This window comes from Macaca mulatta, chromosome 2 (assembly GCF_049350105.2).
Source record: "Macaca mulatta isolate MMU2019108-1 chromosome 2, T2T-MMU8v2.0, whole genome shotgun sequence".
NCBI classification, from domain to species: Eukaryota; Metazoa; Chordata; class Mammalia; order Primates; family Cercopithecidae; genus Macaca; species Macaca mulatta.
The window spans coordinates 81,630,665-81,650,332 of NC_133407.1; the positions used below are offsets into that span (position 1 = coordinate 81,630,665).

General features: G+C 40.8%; 1 protein-coding gene across 2 annotated transcripts in view; it reads left to right on the forward strand.

The window, feature by feature from the left end:
* Nucleotides 1–628: 628 nt before the first annotated feature.
* SAMD7 (sterile alpha motif domain containing 7) overlaps nucleotides 629–19,668 on the forward strand; it is a 29,319-nt gene continuing 10,279 nt past the window's right edge. The window contains exons 1-7 of one of the 2 annotated variants that reach the window (XM_077991658.1): nucleotides 629–877; nucleotides 4,411–4,510; nucleotides 8,466–8,592; nucleotides 10,214–10,338; nucleotides 14,356–14,434; nucleotides 15,859–16,487; nucleotides 17,450–17,571. In XM_077991658.1, the coding sequence (XP_077847784.1) occupies nucleotides 4,495–4,510; nucleotides 8,466–8,592; nucleotides 10,214–10,338; nucleotides 14,356–14,434; nucleotides 15,859–16,487; nucleotides 17,450–17,571 (1,098 nt within the window). In that variant the 5' untranslated portion in view covers nucleotides 629–877; nucleotides 4,411–4,494. The remainder of the gene's footprint in view (nucleotides 878–4,410; nucleotides 4,511–8,465; nucleotides 8,593–10,213; nucleotides 10,339–14,355; nucleotides 14,435–15,858; nucleotides 16,488–17,449; nucleotides 17,572–19,668) is intronic. The other variant, XM_077991659.1, reaches the window with a different exon arrangement.

Sequence of the window (19,668 nt, forward strand, 5' to 3'; positions counted from 1 at the left end):
TATTAATGAGTTCAACAGCCAATGATAAAAATGTGTGTCAACAAAGGAGCAGGTTACTTTCAAACTGGAAGCCTAAAGCATTACTTGTAACACAACTTAAATTTCTTATATTCAATTCTTATTTTGTACTTCCCACTAGTAAATTACTAGGAATCAAAAAATATGGATGCTCTTTTTCAAGCTATAAATATTTCTCTAGCAAATATAACAGGTCACATTTTCAAAATTCTGTGTTTTCCCTCTCATATAGATCATAGCTCTCACACGGACAATGAAGGGTTTTCTCACTGCCTGTGAGAATTAAAGTACAGTTTTCCATTATAGAAGCTTCTTTTTAAAATAGACTGCCATCTTTCGTCAAATATTTCAGCTCTGTGGAAAATAACTTAGGTTTTTTCCTACTTGCAAAAGAAATGTTTCCACTCGAAACCTGTTGGAAATATGGAATAGGCTATATTGTTCCATCAAAGAAAAGCTTATTACTTCTTGGCATAGTATTTTTCTTTTGTGTCAAGTTGAACGGTGGTATTAAGTGAATGCCCACAAAGCATCTTAAAGGCTAAGGAAGGATTACACTAAAGGCTAAGCCCTGAGACAGGTTTATGTACCTTGCAGGGCACTTTCCTTAGGCTTAACATCTTTTAGCCTATCTGTAGAGGATATCAGAGGGCAAAGTTTCTGTCATGAAATAGGACTAATCAACTTAGTTGAATTTGTATTTAAAGCAAGGTTAAACTGCATTAAGACCGTTTTTGAAAGAGTTGTCAGATGTATTTTTCAACCTGCAGCCAGAGAAGCTTCTGAAGTTGGAGGCCAGAAGGTCTTTGTATGGTTCTTCCATCTGTAATATCAAAGACAAGAAGTCTTCGTAGAGGATGTAAGTATATAACTCCACGCATTGATTAGTCCAATTGAGGCTAGTTACTCTGAGTAAAATGTACACATATAAAATAAAAGGTCATCTTTATCTTAAAGGAAATGCTTAGGTTTATGTGTACACTTTATTAGCTCTATTACTAACAATATGTGAGCTAATAAATTCCTACTTAACTGAAGTTCCTAACGAGTACAGATGATATACCACTCCTGCCAAATAAACACTGCCTGGTCTTAGTTTTTGGAGTTTTTTAAGTGAAAGTAAAATGAAGTGTATTTAGGATAAAGTCAGTTCAAAGCTGTATGTAAATTTACTGTTGTTTTATTATCTTCAAATAGATTAAGTACCTACCTCTATGTGTTACTGCTGTATATTTACGATACATTATTATTTCAATGGCCCCCTATTGCTGCAGATATCTATATTCCAAAAATTGTCATGATGTATGAACCATGAAATGTCAGAGTAGAAAATTTCAGAAAAACATTGAGGAACAATCAATGATAATCATGAAATAAAATCTATATTGATATTCCTTAATTCGTTCTTTAAGACTACCTAAAATACCTACTATTCAGTTCTGTTATATGAGTACGGCTAGAATTTCACTTTAGTCTCTACAGATTTTTATATAATGGACTTTGCTTCACAATCTTTTGAAGAAAGCGAACATAATTTATACAAACTGTAGTTGCACATAAATTATGTTGAGTCCAGTAGAAATTACATAATTTCAACTTATTTAATGATGACAAAGGTTTACCTTTTTCGTTACAATATTTGTAGTTGTGCCTAGAAGCTGACATTTCAAGAAGGCGTGGATGGATCTAATGAAAATGAGCTTCCAGAGTAAAAAGAAATAAGAAGTGAGAGCAGCCAGCACATAAACCACTGTCTTCAGTGCTTTCCAGGGTATGTGCTGTGGTGAAATGCAGTTAGAAAAGTACTAAAGCTTATGCCTTTAGGAAAAGTGAAATACATTTTAGTGGCACTGCCAAATGCTTCAGTATGAACTGTCTTTCTAAAGTTCTCTTCTGTCCTTGGCAGAGATGGGTAGGGGAGCAAGATATGGAGAGATCCAGGAGAAGGCCTGTTTAGGTTGTGCTCAGAGCAGAGTTGGAGGAGATGGGCTACAAAGACCTCTGCAAAACATAAGTAGGAGGAATTACTTTGGAGTTGTTGAGGTACTGCCTAAGAGAAGGCCAAGAAAACTCAGAGGCAGCCAGGCCTGAATTGTAAAAATTGCTCTCATTTTAATTTGAGAATTTACATGTGTTTGTCTTACATTTATTTATCCCAGAACTGTGGAAACATTTAATTCTACTGATCTATATTTCACACACAAAAACTTACCAGATATAGCAGTTACTGAAAAGTTATTTCATTTTAGTGTATGTAATCAGAAAGCATGATCATATATACCATAAATATTCTACATACAATTGCTCAAATCCAGGATTTTCTAAACTCAAATTGCACTGATTTTAATGAGTGATCACAGTATAGCCAATAACAGACAAATATAATAAAATTGGCACCTGGCTCCTGGGCATGGGAAATCATTCTGTGAATATCTGCTGATTTGGCAAGGGCTTTAGTTCATGAAGTTCATGTCTTACTACTACTGCCCTAATCAGTTGAGACAGAATTAGCACTAGGTAAATCGTCTATGTGCTGCCTGGAGGGGTTTGTTGAGGGTAAGAGTCTGAAGACAGAGATTAAGGAGTCCTCATCCTCCTAATGTGCTGGGCATCCAGGATTAGAGCTCTGGGTCAGAGAAATCCAGCCTGAATGCAGACCTAAGCACCACTGCACTCCCTCACTTTGGGATTACCAGACACGCTCTGCACTGAAAATTTGTATTCCAGTCTGCACTTTTACTGGAGCATTTCATCTGCTACTGCAAAGTGACCTTAGTTTACAATTTTTCCACGTGTGTTTAAAATAGAAAGGGGTGCCCTGAAAATATGAAAGTTCACATTTAAAGACTCATGCTTGATCATATGACTCAGTACCTTCAAAACAATGGTTTTAAGGCAACACAAATTTGGAGTTTCAAGTATCTACCTGACTGATGAAGTGAAAGATCAGATCAACCTTAGAACGTTGCCTTAAAAGTATTCTGATTTTATTTGCTACAAAATTATATTTTGGGCAGTGTAACTATTCTGTATGATACTATAATGGTGGATAAATGCCATTCTACATTTGTCAGAACCATAGAATGTCCAACACCAAGAGTGAATCCACACGTAAACTATGAATTTTGGGTGGCAATGATGCGTCAGTGTAGCTTAACTGGTTGTAACAAATGTACACTCTGATGCAGGATGTTGATAGTGGGGAAGCTGTGCATGTGTATGTTGGAGGAGGATATGAAAACTCTCTGTACTGTCCACTCTATTTTGCTGTGAACCTAAAACTTCTCTGAAAAATGAAAGTTAAAACTATGTAATTTGAGGTACGTGCATGATAACAGACACAAAAGAAACTAGGCCATCTTTTTCTTTAAGGAAAATTCGGGCATCAATCTATATGATAGTGATAAGTAAATAAGTACTAGTTTGTAAGTACAAGGATTAAAAGAAACTAGGGAAGCCAAGTGGAGGCCAAAACTGTAACACACAGGAGCTGCTGATGCCAATGACTCATCGTCCTGCCCAGGGACTTCCATGACATGTGGACATTTCTGCAGGCACTTGGAATAGCTTGTGTTTTAGATTAAAATTTGGTGGATTGATTAAAAAACAATGAACCACCCCCATGGCATTGTAAAAAGAAAGCAAGCCAGACCCAAGAACCATAGAATCAAGAACAGATGTGGTACCAAGGATAGCTTTGATGGTACATTAGATAACACTTGTCCTTTCCCATTGGCCAAATAACACTGAGTTCTCCCACTTATTTCACATAATTTGTGACTAATGGTTAAAAAAAAAAAATCCTGCTGTTTTGTTGCAGACAATGGACCCTACAGAGCCTCATATAGATATGTCTAAGCCTGGCAAACCTGGTATTTCAGAAGAAAGGCATTTGTGCCAATTAACTAGTGGAATGACATTAGAAGGCTGCCACGTTGCCTCAATAGCACTAGTCACTGTTGCTGCCCTACCTTACATCTTCTTGGCCTTCTTCTGAGTTCACCTGCAACCATGGAAGTCATTTCCCATCTGAAGCGCCTGCATCTCGCTGTTTCTCAGTCTGAAGGTTTTGTCCTGCACCACAGGAACTTGTTGTGTCTAGCTCAAGCATAACCCATATGCAAAGGAGAACTGTGCCCTCAACCAGTGGCCAACAGAAGTTGATGGGCCAACTCTTTGTCCTTCATGGGGACAATTCTGAGATGTGTACCATAGGTTTCTCAGAGGGCTCCCAGCAGGGTTGAGCACCAGTTGCCCACAGTGAAAACCCACACATTAATTCACTCACCCTTTATTGACTTTTCCCTTCCTGGTCTTGCTTTTCTACTCCCTCACACGGGTTTCCTGGGATTACCTCCCAAATGAGCTACTATACTTAAGTTATTGTCTTAGGGCCTCCTTTGGGGATTCCAAAGTAAGACAATCTCATCTCCTTTTGGTGATTCATCTCCACGGCTTTTCCCGAAGGTAACATGTATGAGGAAGAGAGGTGGTGAACCTCTAAGCAATTCTTGCTCCTCTCTTTCTTCCTTTTTCCTTCTCCTTCTTCCTGACTTGTCTCAGACGTCACGTAGGATACAAGCTGAGCCATATATATATGTAATTTTTTTTTTTTGAGACAGTCTCCCTCTGTCGCCTAGGCTGGGGTGCAGTGATGCGATCTTGGCTCACCGCAACCTCTGTCTCCTGAGTTCAAGTAATTCCCCTGCCTCAGCCTCCCGGGTAGCTGGGACTGCAGGCGCCACCCCTGGCTAATTTTTGTATTTTTAATAGAGACGGGGTTTTACCATGTTGGCCAGGCTGGTCTCGAACTCCTGATCTCAGATGATCCACCCACCTCGGCCTCCCAAAGTGCTAGCATTAAAGGCATGAGCCGCTGCGCCCAGCCTGAGCCCTATATTTTTTTAAATAGCCTTATTGAGGAAAATTTGATATAAAAGAACTGCACATATTTAATGTGTACAATTTGATGAGTTTTGTCATATGCATAATCCATGAAGCCATCACTTAATCAAGGTAACAGACATAGCCAACACTTCCTAAAGTTTTCTTGTGTCCCTTTGTTTTTGTTTGTTTGATTTTGTGGTAAGAACACTCAACATGAAATTTACCCTCTTAACAAATTTTGACATGCACAGTGGATGAACCTGAAGGACATTATGCTAAGTGAAAAAGCCAGTCACAGCAGGACAATACTGCATGATTCTTCTTCTCTGAGGTGTCTAAAATAGTACAACTCAGAGAAGCAGAAAATATTATAGTGGTTGCCAGAGGCTAGAGGGTGATGGAAATGAAGAATTGTTGTCCAATGGGTAAAGTCTCTTTTATGCTAGACAAGTAAGTTCTAGATAACTGCTGTACAAAATAGAGCCTATAGGCCAGGCGTGGTGGCTCACACGTCTAATCCCAGCGCTATGGGAGGCTGAAGTGGGTGGATCACTTGAGGTCAGGAGTTTGAGACCAGCCTGGCCAACATGGCGAAACCCCGTTTCTACTAAAAATACAAAAATTTAGCCGAGTGTGGTGGTACGCGCCTGTAATCTCAGCTACTGGGGAGGCTAAGGCAGGAGAATTGCTTGAACCCGGGAGGCAGAGGTTGCAGTGAGACAGGATCGTGCGATTGCACTCCAGCCTGGGCGAAAGAGCGAGACTTTGTCTCAAAAAAAACAAAACAAAACACAAAATACAGCCTGTAACATCAAAAATTCTATCTCACTCAAACTTCTGCTAGTTTGAGTGAGATGACACAAATCAAAGTTCAATAATTTTTCAAAATGCAACACCAAGAGAAGTCCCCCGCTGTTCTGTTGTAAATGGTCTAGAGGGAAGAAGGTGGCTGTGCACCGAATCCCATGGGTGCAACTTGAAACTGAGATTTCAAGTTGCGGGCCAGGGTCCTCGCCAGAGTTGTGAGCCCGGCCCACCTCTGACCCAGCCTGTGTTCTCTGCTGGCATCCTCCATGGCTTACAGGCACCTAGCAGAGATTTTTATTCTAATCCTGATTGTGCCTTGGTAACTAAACTCTCTGAGACCACTATCAGAGAGGAAAGTATACTGACCTCATAGAAATACAGTGAAAATAAATGGAGATAAAGAACTTTACTATGTATGTATGAATGGCAAAAGCCGATATTAGGTGGTCCCTGGACTTGGATTTCCAATTTGATCAGTGGGGTTAGGTCTGAATAAGAAGCTAATAAAGTGATTGTATATTTAAATACCATTATATTTTTAGTATTTGAACCATGTGAATGAATTAACCTCTATTTTAAAAATTAAATCAAACACACAGTTAGATCAAATACACACAAGGAAAGAAAGGTCACTACTTTGAAAAGCAGAACATTTTCTTCCTAATATCTTTTTCTTCAAATATAGTTGCAGGTATCTCAGATTTTAAAAAAACAATAAGAAAACCCAATTATTGGCCAGGCGCGGTGGCTCACTCCTGTAATCCCAGCACTTTGGGAGGCCAAGGCAGACAGATCACGAGGTCAGGAGATGGACCATCCTGGCTAACACGGTGAAACCCCATCTCTACTAAAAATACAAAAAAATGAGCCGGGCATGGTGGTGGGCACCTGTAGTCCCAGCTACTCAGGAGACTGAGGCAGGAGAATGGCCTGAACCTGGGAGATGGAGCTTGCAGTGAGCGGAGATCTCGCCACTGCACTCCAGCCTGGGCGACAGAGCGAGACTCCGTCTCAAAAAACAACAACAACAACAACAAACATTTATTTATTTTTCATTTTTCATTTTCATAGGTACATAGGTGTATATATTTATGGGGACACATGAGATATTTTAATATGGGAATACAGTACATAATAACCACATCAAGGTAAATGGTGTATCCATCACCTCAAGTATTTATCATTTCTTTGTGTTACAAACAATCCAATTATACTTAGTTATTTTTATTTTTTCTTTGTTTATTTTTGAGATGGAGTCTTTGTCACTCAGGCTGGAGTGCAGTGGTGTGATCTCAGCTCACTGCAACCTCCATTTCCCAGATTCAAGCAATTCTCCTGCCTCCGCCTCCCAAGTAGCTGGGATTACAGGTGCCTGCCACCATGCCCGGCTAATTTTTGTATTTTTAGTAGAGACAGGGTCTCACTATGTTGGCCAGGCTGGTCTTGAACTCCTGACCTCAAATGATCCACCCACCTCAGCCTCCCAAAATGCCGGGATTACAGGCATGAGCCACCGCACCCGGCCCTATAATATTTTTGAATGTACAATACATTATTGTTTACTGTAATCATCCTGTTGTGCTATCAAATGCTAGATCTTATTCATTCTATCTAACTATATTTTTGTACCCATTAACCATCCTCCCTTCCTCCTCCCACCCCACTACCTTTCCCAGGTAATCATTGTTCTACTGTCTGTCTCAGAGCTCTCAGATTTTTTAAAAAGTGGGAGTTGAGAATGAAGGAGAAGCTTAAATGACCTGTTTAACTAGTACTTGTTTTTATATTTAAAATCATTCAAAGATATTAAAGAACAAGAAATGTCAGGAAAAATGTTATCCTTTTAAAAGTAGTCCTTTTTTCTGATCACTAGTTTCTGAAGGTAAAGCATATGAATATTTGCATTTATGTAGATTTGGCTATAATTTGGTCACTCGTTCTAATTAAATACAGTCCCATGCACTCTGTATCCACTCTAATTAGATATATTTTTAGACATTAAAAATATTCTCCTCCCTCCTTTTCTAGTGTTAAATCTTATCAACTAAATAGGAATATTTTTCCAAAGATTGAACATTGGGAGAATTTATGCATTTGTACCTCTGGAAATGTAAGAATCAAAGTAAGTTTGTATCTCTGGAAAAGTAAGAATCAAAGTAAGAAAGGAAGTTGGGGCCAGTCACGGTGGCTCACACCTGTAATCCCAGCACTTTGGGAGGCTGAGGCAGGTGGATCACCTGCAGTCAGGAGTTCAAGACCAGCCTGGCCAACATAGTGAAACCCCATCTCTACTAAAAATACAAAATTAGCTGGACATGGTGGCACACGCCTGTAATCCCAGCTACTCCAGAGGCTGAGGAAGGAGAATCGCTTGAACCCCAGAGGCGGAGGTTGCAGTGAGACAAGATTGCACCATTGCACTCCAGCCTGGGCAAAAATTGAAACTCCATCTCAAAAAAAAAAAAGAAAGGACATTGATATTTCTGGAATCTTGCAAGGCTGGTTTAATTTTATTATTGCTTGCAGTTTGGTATGGTATTACCTGTGAACCCTGCAACAAATTCCAAGGGCATACTGATAAAACACTGAGTTTTACAAGTATATGTGGGGTTTTTGTGTAACTAAAAGCTTGGTGTAGCTAGTCTTCCCAAGTGTTGTGAAAATACAAAAGGCTTTTGTTGTGTTCAAGAAGAATTCAAACAGTTCACGAAAGGTAGAGTTATTTGTTGAAGTGTCTATCCGGTTCTTTTTAGAACTCCACCAGTGGCGAGACATATTGATGACAAACTCGGTGATGGCTGTGAACCCTTTATTGACACCAACAGGGCAGCAGACGATCCCACTGATTCCCTCACCATTTGGGCCTCCAACTGTGGACAGGTATTTCTCTTCAATGTCATAGTTTGATCAAAGAACAACCTAGACAATCATTAAGTTTTGGAACGATGTTAAGTCCAGTGTTGTTTTATTGCCTGATGTTATTTGAGTGAACTGTGGTGCAGTAATTCAAGTCAAGACACCCTGCTGACCTCACCTTCAGGACATCTGCTGTCATTTCTCCTCTGAGGCCCGCTTGACCTACTCACTCAGCAAATAACTAATGAGCACTCACTATGTGACAGGCATTGTGCAAACACTGGAGTATTAGTCTTCTAGGGCTGCCATAATAAAATACTGCAGACGGCCGGGCACAGTGGCTCACGCCTGTAATCACAGCACTCTGGGAGGTCGAGGTGGGCAGATTAGATATCAGGAGTTCGAGACCAGCCTGACCAACATGGAGAAACCCCATCTCTACTAAAAATACAAAAAATTAGCCGGACATGGTGACGCAGGCCTGTAATTCCAGCTACTCGGGAGGCTGAGGCAGGAGAATCGCTTGAACCCAAGAGGTGGAGGTTGTGGTGAGCTGATATCATGCCATTGCACTCCAGCCTGGGCAACAAAAGCAAAACTCCGTCTCAAAATAAATAAAATAAATACATACATAAATAAAAATAATAAAATACTACAGACTGGATGGTCTAAACAACCGAACTTTATTTCTTGGTTCTGGAACTGGGAGTCCAAGATCAAGGTGCTGCAGGGTTGGTGTCTGGTGAGGTCTCTCTTTCTGGCTTACAGGCAGACACCTGCTCACTGTATCCTCACATAGCCCTTCCTAGTGTGCATTTGCAGAAAGGGATCCCTGGTATCTCTTGTTCTTAAAAGGACACTAGTACTGTTGGATTAGGGTCCCACCTTTATAGTATCCTTTAATCAAAATTACCTCCTTGAAGGCCCTATTCCAAGTACAGTCACATTAGTGGTTAAGGCTTCAACATGCTAATTTTTTGGAGGGGAGGGGAAACAAGTCCATAACAACTGGGTACCCTGGATTTCCTGTGAAGAAACAATTCTTTCTTTTCAATAAAAAGTAAATTATAAGTATTTGGGTTGTACATTCTGGAAATAACCTAACTTCCCCCCCCCCCGCTTTTTTTAAGAATATTTTGACATTCAGGAGAGAAAGCAGAACTCATTATTTATTCTTGTTTATGGAGTGTGAACAATAAAGTGGAACTTCTAGAGACCACTGAAGTTTAGAAAAATAAATTGTCCACCCAGGTACTCAAACATTGATCCCAGATGGTAAACCCAACCAAAAGTATGTCCATTAAATGAGAAAAGAATTTGGGGTCAGAGTAGATCGTTGGTCATGAAAAATCAGAGAGCAGTGTTGACTTACTTAAATCTTTTTTTCCAGACATCCCTAAAACTTTTCTTTCCTGCTTTCTCGTTTTGTTGTCAGCTGGGTCAATCCTGCATTAGTAGAGTACTTCCCGATCTTTCCACCATATTTCTCCATAAACTCATAAAGACTCCAGGACTTTTGTGTTTCATTTTGGGATGAGATGATAGAATCCCATACGGCAATAGCAAAATCTCATTGTCTCAGCCATGGAAATTGTGTACTCCGACCTCATTTTACCTATTTTATTTTATATCTTTTTGTTCTCAGAGATGTACTGCCTTCCACTGTAGCTCCAACTGACCCAAGACAGTTTTGCGTTCCTTCCCAATTTGGATCCTCTGTTCTACCAAACACAAATATGCCAAATGTGTTGTCCAGTCGGATATACCCAGGTATGAGCAACAGAAGTTTGGCTGTCATCTGTGGAGTCATTTTGAACTGGATGGCTGCATTAAGTTTGCCATCGTTTTACTGCTAAATTTTGGAGGCAGGACTGTGTGGTGGTTGTGTCTGTAGTGTCTGTAGTCACCACCTAGGTTCAGATCATGGTATTACCACTGTGTGACCAAGTGTAAGCTGCTTAACTCCTCTAAGTGTCAATTTATTCATGAATAACATGAAGAACTGCAGTATTACTATTTGTCTTATCTTACACTTGAGGAACTGATAAAGTTATGAGGAGATTAGATCTGAGAATTAATGGGGCTTAAGGCAGTTTACATGGGCCTGACTGTCATAGTGAGAATTTGGCTTTTATTCTGAGTGAAAACGGAAGCCGTCAAGGGGTTTGAGCAAAAGAGCAACACGGTCTGACTGAAATGTTACCAGAATAATTCTGGCTTCTGAGATGGGGACAAACCTGATGGGATCAGAGTTCTGGGAATAAACTGATGGGAATTAGCAGGCTATTGGAATAGCTAAAAGATTATGACGGCTTGGTCATGGATGGTGGCAGTAGGAATAATAAGAAGTGGTGCCGGGCGCGGTGGCTCACGCCTGTAATCCCAGCACTTTGGGAGGCCGAGGCTGGCGGACCACAAGGTCAGGAGATCGAGACCACGGTGAAACCCTGTCTCTACTAAAAATAGAAAAAATTAGCCGGGCGCAGTGGCGGGTGCCTGTAGTCCCAGCTACTCGGGAGGCTGAGGCAGGAGAATGGCGTGAACCCGGGAGGCGGAGCTTGCAGTGAGCCGAGATTGCACCACTGCACTCCAGCTTGGGCGACAGAGTGAGACTCCGTCTCAAAAAAAAAAAAAAAAAAAAAAAGAAGTGGTTAAATTCTGTAATTATTTTGATTGTAGAAACAACAGGATTTTCTCACAGTGTGTGTGGAAGGTGGAAGAAAGAGATACTAAGAATGACATCAAAAATTTTGGTGTGAGTAGTTGGAAAGATGGAGTTGCTACTCATTGAGCTGAGGAAGATTGTGGAAAGAACAGAGTTCTTGGGGAGAGAGAGATATCAGAGGCTCAGCCTGCTCATATTACATCTGAGATGCCTAATAGACACTCAAGCGGAGAGGTCAGGAAGGCAGCTGAAGTGCAGGGAGAACTTCTGAGGACAACTTGGGGATATAATTTTGGAAGTAATCAGCATATATGAGGCTAGATAAGATCACCTACGGAGAGAGTGTAGATAGAAGAGTCAAAAGGAGCATCTCTGGACCCACTAACAGAGTCCAGAGATGAGGAAGAGCAAGCATGGGAGAAGTAAAACAAGCGAGGGGAACCAGTGAGATAGCAAGAAACCCAGGAGAGCATGGTGGCCTGGGGGCCACGGGAAGGAAGTGTGGAATGATTACATCAAGCTAATTACTATATGCCTTATCTCATATATTTATCACCTTTTTTGTTGTTATTGTTTGTTTGAGATGAAGTTTTGCTCTTGTTGCTCAGGCTGGAGTGCAATGGCACAATCTTGGCTCACTGCAACCTCCACCTCCCCGGTTCAAGCGATTCTCCTGCCTCAGCCTCCCAAGTAGCTGGGATTACAGGCGTGTGCCACCACACCCAGCTAATTTTTGTATTATTAGTAGAGACAGGGTTTCACCCTGTTGGCCATGCTGGTCTGGAACTCCTGACCTCAAGTGAGCCACCTGCCTTGACCTCCCAAAGCGCTGGGGTTACAGGTGTGAGCCACAAAGCCCAGCCATATTTAACACTTTTTGTGGTCAGAAGATTTACAGTCATTTTACACTGGACTATTTTAAGGAGAGAGTGAGCAACTGTGTCAAGTGTGCCATTTGCAGAGCAAGTAAGATGAAAACAGAATATATCATTAGATTTAGTGCTATGTGGAGGTCATCAGAGATTTTGATATGAGCAATTTCAGTAGAGTCGTGTTGGTGAAAACATGACTTGTGACGGCTCAGGAGAGACTAGGAGGTGAGAATTTCCTCACAATGTTGAAGCTCAAACTGGTATATCTTCTCTCCCTGCAAAACTATATTCATAAGCTTATGCTTATCCCTGCTCCACAATTCCAACACCTCTTAATAGATGGGAGCAATGCGAAGGGAAAGCCTGACACAAAAAGAAATAGGATTCATGCATGCCTGGGTCAGTGAAGAGACTGGCCTGCCTGGATTTGAGCTTGTTTCTACCACAGGTCACAAATCCATTTGTGCAACGAGAGCAAGCATCCAAGCAAGGGCCAGATCTGGAACTGGGCCCACCCAGTGAATTGGTTCAAGGACCAAAGGAGACAGTCCAACAGCGGATCCTGGATGGAAGCCACCTGGCAGCAATCACCCAGTAATCTGTGGCCCATGATTACAGACAGCAGGCCAATAGGCTAGTAAAACAGCTGCACTGCAGGCCCGGTATGGTGGCTCATGCCTATAATCCTAGCACTTTGGGAGGCCAAGGCGGGCAGATCACGAGGTCAGAAGTTTGAGACCAGCCTGGTCAACATGGTGAAACCCCGTCTGCACTAAAAATACGAAAATGAGCCGGGTGAGGTGTCACATGCCTGTAATCCCAGCTACTTGGGAGACTGAGGCAGGAGAATCACTTGAACCCGCGAGGAGGAGGTTGCAGTGAGCCAAGGCCATGCCATTGCACTCTAGCCTAGACTTAGGTCAGGTCTCCCACCTCAAGGCTGAAGTGTAAGAGAGAGCAAGGGCAAGATAAGGCCTCAGTCCTACAAAAACTGAGCTACTAAGTAAGTTAGCAAAATAGAAACTAAGACAGGGATCTGTTTACAAAACAGGGATGTTAGGTAGCAGTAATTATGCAACTGAACTAACATTAAGTTTGATGTTGCCTATTTGGGAAAGAGAAAGTATAGGAGGAGGTTTCTTGAGACCAGATCTCAGAGGGTTCTAAAATCCAGGCAGTTAGCATTGTGCTATCTAGACTGGACTTCTTGCACAGACTTTCTCTGTGTCCATGGGCAGTATGCCACGAATTGGTAGCTTCATGCCAGCTGTCTAAAAGAGAGTATCTCGAAGTCATTGAACTACAAAAAAACTAGAGCTTTATGGTTCGAAGGATTCCTGGTGTCACTTCATCTAACTCCTAGATTTTACAGATAACAAATAACCTCATTTTAAAAAAAGATCTAGTATGATTTCTTTCAAGATAGATTATTAGTAGAAATTTAATGAGCTCTACTGGCTTGGTGGAAAGTGAGTATAAAAACTTGTTTCTGGCTGGGTGCGGTGGCTCACACCTGTAATCCCAGCACTTTGGGAGGCCAAGGTGGGCGGATCATGAGGTCAGGAGATCAAGACCAGCCTGGCCAACATGGTGAAACTCCGTTTCTACTAAAAATACAAAAATTAGCTGGGTGTGGTGGCATATGCCTGTAATCCCAGCTACTCGGGAGGCTGAGGCAGGAGAATCACTTGAACCTAGGAGGTGGAGGTTTTAGTGAGCTGAGATTGCACTACTGCACTTCATCCTGGATAACAGAGCAAGACTCTGTCTCAAAAAAAAAAAAAAGAAAAAAAAAGATTGTAAATCTTCTGACCATAAAAGGTGATAAATATTTGAGGTGAGGCATATGGTAATTAGCTTTATTTAATCATTCCACAATGTATACATACATCAAAACATCACGTTGTACCCAAAATATACATATACTTTTAAAAGACCAAAAGAGGCACAGATCATGAGATTCACAAATCACTTCATCTTTTTCCTATTAAAGTATGGCAGGAAAATACCACCAGTCATGAGACCAACAATTAAAGAACAAAAAATTATCTGGTATTTATCGTGCTATCACCAACGTGACACTAAGATACCGAACAGCAATGATCTGATACCATTTCCAAAACTCTGTGCAATTGCGGATTTGTTTGTTTTTTTCAGATACTGTTTTAAATTGCTATATTTTATTTTATTATTTTCAAATGAATGTTTTTAATTTATTTGTGGGGTGGGATGGTGGTTTTCTTTTTTAAGGTTGGGGCATTTTACCACCTGAATCCATAAAGGCAGTGGCCAGAAGGAATGAAATGATTCAGAGGCATCATACTGCCAGGTAATTTGGCAATGTTGTTTTATTTATTCTCTATTCATTCATTTGTTCATTTATTCACTTGTTATAGTCATATAACAAATGAATAGATGAATATATATAACAAATAAATACACATACACAAATTACTTACATAAAGTATTTCAGGCAGATTACAAAAAGAAACATAGTCTGCTCTGCCTAAGGAGTAGCCATTATCTATTCCTTTACCTTCTTAATAAACTTGCTTTCACGTAAAAAAAAAAAAAAAAAAGAGAAAGAAACGAATACAAACATGCATGCAGGTTGGTTAAGGATAAAAGCAAGATTAGAAATCACGGCCGGGCACAGTAACTCAGGTCTGTAATCCCAGAACTTTGGGAGGCCAAGGTGGGTGGATCATGAGGTCAGGAGTTCAAGACCAGCCTGGCCAAGACGGTGAAACACCATCTCTACTAAAAATACAAAAAAATTAGCCAGGCGTGGTAGCAGGTGCCTGTAATCCCAGCTACTCAGGAGGCTGAGGCAGAGAATTGCTTGAACCTGGGAGGCGGAGGTAGCAGTAGGCCGAAATTGCGCCACTGCCCTCCAGCCTGGGCAACAGAGCAAGACTCCGTCTCAAAAAAAAAAAAAAGAGGTCGCATAGTGAAGCTAACAGTAGTATTACTACACAGATTGCAATAGACTCTCAGTATCCCATAATTAAAATGCCTACAACTCCTCTGAAATTCATATTGGCATTACTGTCTTAAATGACTTCAATCTTGCACAAAGATAGGAGCCAAGTTTGCCAACCTGACTTCAGATTATGCCATCAGAGCTCAGACAACCCCAAGTCAGTCCAACAGTGGCCTTCAGCTGTAGTGCCCAGGAGAAAGAAAAGTATAACAATGAATAGGGTATGGCCCCAGGGTAAGAGAAAGCAGAAAGTCAACTTTCTCATCGCTGAACCCAAAGGGGTCCAGTTGAGGACCAAAAAGCAAAGTGAAGTAAGCAAAACCACCGAGCCTTTCCCTCCCCTCTTCCCCAGCCACTTGCATTTATTTATTAATATTGAGACTTGCATTGTCTAATTGTCTTTCTTGAGTCTCACTAAGATTATTTTGCAGGGGTTGAAAACCTCTTCCCGGTACATTAGGTTTTTTGAGGATTAATCTCTGCCAAGGAACTAGCTGTGCTGCGTAAGCTCCATCCCTGCTAAATTTGCCTTATCTGATTAGAGGTAACACTCTAAAGACTGGCCTTTGGACTTCCATTGTGAGACTCAGACAAAGCTTCCGATCTTACCCAAAACTCTCCTTCCCAGTGGCCTTGTGGGGGATTCATATTTCCACCAAACAAACTTCAGATGAACAGTGTGAGGACTGTTTTAGGGAAGGCAAGGGGTCATTAAAATTACATTTATAATGGTGTTCTTGGGCTGTATAAATATATTGTTTTGTTTTTAGGACAGAAATGGAAATGTATGCTATTTACCAGCAAAGGAGAATGGAAAAAATTAATCCCAAGGGACTGGCAGGCCTAGGGATACCCTTCCTCTATGGCTCCGGTGTCCCAGCTGCCCCAACTCCCTACCATGGCAGGAGCATGCTCCCTGCCGGTGACCTGCATTTTCACAGAAGCACCCTCAGGAACCTTCAGGGAAACCCCGTGCTAGTGGCAACCGCACCACACTTTGAGGAGAGCTGGGGGCAGAGATGTCGTCGACTCAGGAAAAGTACAGGGAATCAAAAAGCTCCAGACAGTGATGCTGAGAGTTCCAAAAGTCAAGCAGAGGAAAAAATCCTAGGTCAGACTCATGCAGTTCCCTATGAAGAGGATCGTTATGCAAAAGACCCAGAAATCGAGGCATCCAGCAACCAGAAGTCAAGTGAAGCGAATGAAACACCAACGACAGCTCTTGACAACGCCTGTGGAGAGCCCGAGCCCACCCATAGGAAACCCTGGGGGTCTCACACCATTACCCTGAAAGCAAAGACCTGGGACGATGGGAAAGAGGAGGCTTCAGAGCAGATTTTTGCAACCTGTGATGAAAAGAATGGGGTTTGCCCTCCAGTTCCTCGACCGTCTCTGCCAGGTGGGTGTCCAGGGGCCAATGGCAGATCCTCATTAACTACAGGTTGCCAAGTCCGTAGGTTACTACATAATAAACTGTAACCATCCTGCCTCTTTTTATCTTTCTTTTTCTTAATCCTGCTTGGAATTACCTTTTCTTAGCATCATTTTATTCCATCAGTGCTAATAAGCCATATCAATGAAACTAGCCTCTGTTTATATTTCGCTATATAGAGAATTTTCAACAAAGGCTGGGAAGGTAAATATCTTGGGAAACATAATAGAATTTTAATTTAAGATTTCAATGTAATTTAGTGTTCATTTCTTCAACACAAAGCAGAGAGGCTTCTTGCTTCAAAGTGTGAATTCTACCTCCCCGGTATTTAAGTATAGGAAAAAAACAGGCAATTAAGCAGAAATATTACCTTTCAGTGTCCAATACTGTTGATACTTTCAAATTTAAAAATACTATTGCACTTCATGCCAGAAACACACACTGAATAGTTTTCTAGAACTCTTTTAGATAAAAAATATTTGAAGACACAGGGATTGTGAAGGGTATGTAATACAGCCACCATACCAACTGCTTCCCTACAAAGTGTTAATTTTCCCTTTTGATGAAAATGTAGCTAAATTCTCGTCTCATCTTGAGACCATGATAATCACCTATCACAAAAACATAGTAACATTAATCTGGAGAATAGAATCCATGGGGCATTTCTGTTGGAATCTGAGAGAAGCTGGTGCAAACCCGGAACTATTTGAAGTATTACTTACAACAAATGCTATCAGTAAAAATCTTTTCAGAGAAAGAAAAGAAAGGAGGCAGCTGAAACTTTTAGAAAACATCTCCTAGTAACTCTTAATATCTTGTAAGGAGTTTGCAAATTGAGACCACTCTGGGGTGATAGAATACAAGGAAATTAATGTAACTATACATAAACCTGTATGTATTTTATGCCACAATTTCTTTCCATTTTAAAGGAACACATGCACTGGTTACAATTGGGGGGAATCTTTCTTTGGATGAAGATATTCAGAAGTGGACCGTGGATGATGTGCACAGCTTCATTAGCAGCCTTCCAGGTTGTTCAGACTACGCTCAGGTGACTTAATGCTTAAGTATTTCCATACAAGCAGAACAGTTTGAAAATATCTTTCCTGCATAATGAATTAGGTCAAACTTGCACTGTGCCTCCAGAAAGGATTCCTGCTAATCTCTCTTTTGTGTGCCAGTGTCTACCCTGGGACAGGTCTCAGATTGGTGGAACTTGGGTCATACACCCACACCCCAGCATCAGGGGAGGCTGAGAAAGCCATCGTCTGTCTTTAGCTTCTTTCCTATCAAGGCTCCTAAGAAGTAGGAATTCTCCCAAAATTAGAAGAAGGTTCAGAAGCTGAACATCCAAAAAGAAGGGGAAATAACGACTGCATTTCCCACTTACCCATACAGCAAACATTTTTTGAGCACAGACTTTTGGGTGAGAAGTTTAGGTTACTCACTGTAAGTAACAGGAATATGTACTTCATTCTAAAAAGAACAAGAAGGCAATATCTGAGAAGTAGGAAATTCATTATTTTAAATTCTGTATTTATTCTGGGACAATATATAAAAATGTATACAACATATTCAATCTGGTGTGAAATACCATTTTAAAAAACTATAACGAAGTATCAGGGCAGTTAGAAACAAAAAAGTAGCCTCACTAGTATTGAAAAATTTATGACAAAAGTCATAGGTTGATAAAATTTTGACGTTTATGTCAATGCTACATTTTCATGCATATAGTTTACTTCTTTGAGTTATTTAATAATACAATTTGAAGCAATAAAATGCCTACTAAATCTAGTATCATTATCTTTGGTTTGCATGTTAAAGGAAAAGCAAGCAAGAAAAGGACATTAAGGTTTAACTACATCATAATTAACTCGTGCTAGAGCTGATTGTTTTCCAGGTCTGTTTTGTGAAATGTTTGTCTACAGTGAGATGCTGTTAACTCTTTTTCTTTTTATTATTATTATTATTTTTTTTTTTTTTTTTGAGACGGAGTCTCGCTCTGTCACCCAGGCTGGAGTGCAGTGGCCGGATCTCAGCTCACTGCAAGCTCCTCCTCTCGGGTTCACGCCATTCTCCTGCCTCAGCCTCCCGAGTAGCTGGGACTACAGGCACCCGCCACTTCGCCCGGCTAGTTTTTTGTATTTTTTAGTAGAGACGGGGTTTCACCGTATTAGCCAGGATGGTCTCGATCTCCTGACCTCATGATCCGCCCGTCTCGGCCTCCCAAAGTGCTGGGATTACAGGCTTGAGCCACCGCGCCCGGCCTTTATTATTATTTTTTAAATTCCGTTTATGGGACTTATGGAAAAGCTATATAAAGTAGTTACTAAGAGTATAGCTTCTGAAGCCAGAAAGTACAAATTCAAATCCTGGCTTTTCTGTTTTCTGGCTGTGTGGCCTAGGACAAGTTGCCTCTCTTCTCTGTGCCTCAGTTGTTTTATCTGTAAAATGAAGATAATCATAATAATACATTTTCAGAGGATTTTTGCGAGCATCAGAGTGCATGGCACCTTGTAAGTATTCAATAAACACGAATTTCTTCATTACACCCAAGAGAGGGCCAAACTTCAAGTTACTTCTGAGGCAAGTTGTCTTCTTCAAGTCACCCATTTTTGTCTTTTGTGTAACCTGATAAAAAGTTTTTGGCCTACTCTCCCCTGTTCAGTGGTTATAACCTTATTTTTTAAAATTAGTCATTAGTCATGGGTAAGCAACTTTTAAAATTTATCTATACCACTTCAAGTGCCGTGTCAACCACAGGTTCAGTTAAGTTGTTAAATTCTGATAACAACCAGAAGAGCAACCCCTTATTTAATAAGCATGTAATTGCTGAGATCTGGCACATTGAATTTGAACCCTGATTATTCTTAGTGATCCATAGTCAGAAAAGTGCAATTTATAATAATAGCTCTTGCAATAAATAATATTACATGCTTTTCATAGTTTAAAATCCCAAATGTCCCCTGTGGGTACACAGAAGTCACATAAACATGAGTACTCCAAACTCGCTCTGCTGACTCATTATCTCTCACTGACAGGATGTCAGCACCCTCTTCCCCACCCCAAGAAGTGGTACCAATTATCCCTAGATATGTCTCAAATTTGTTTAGGATCAAGTTCTGCTTTAGTTTCACCATTAAAGTAT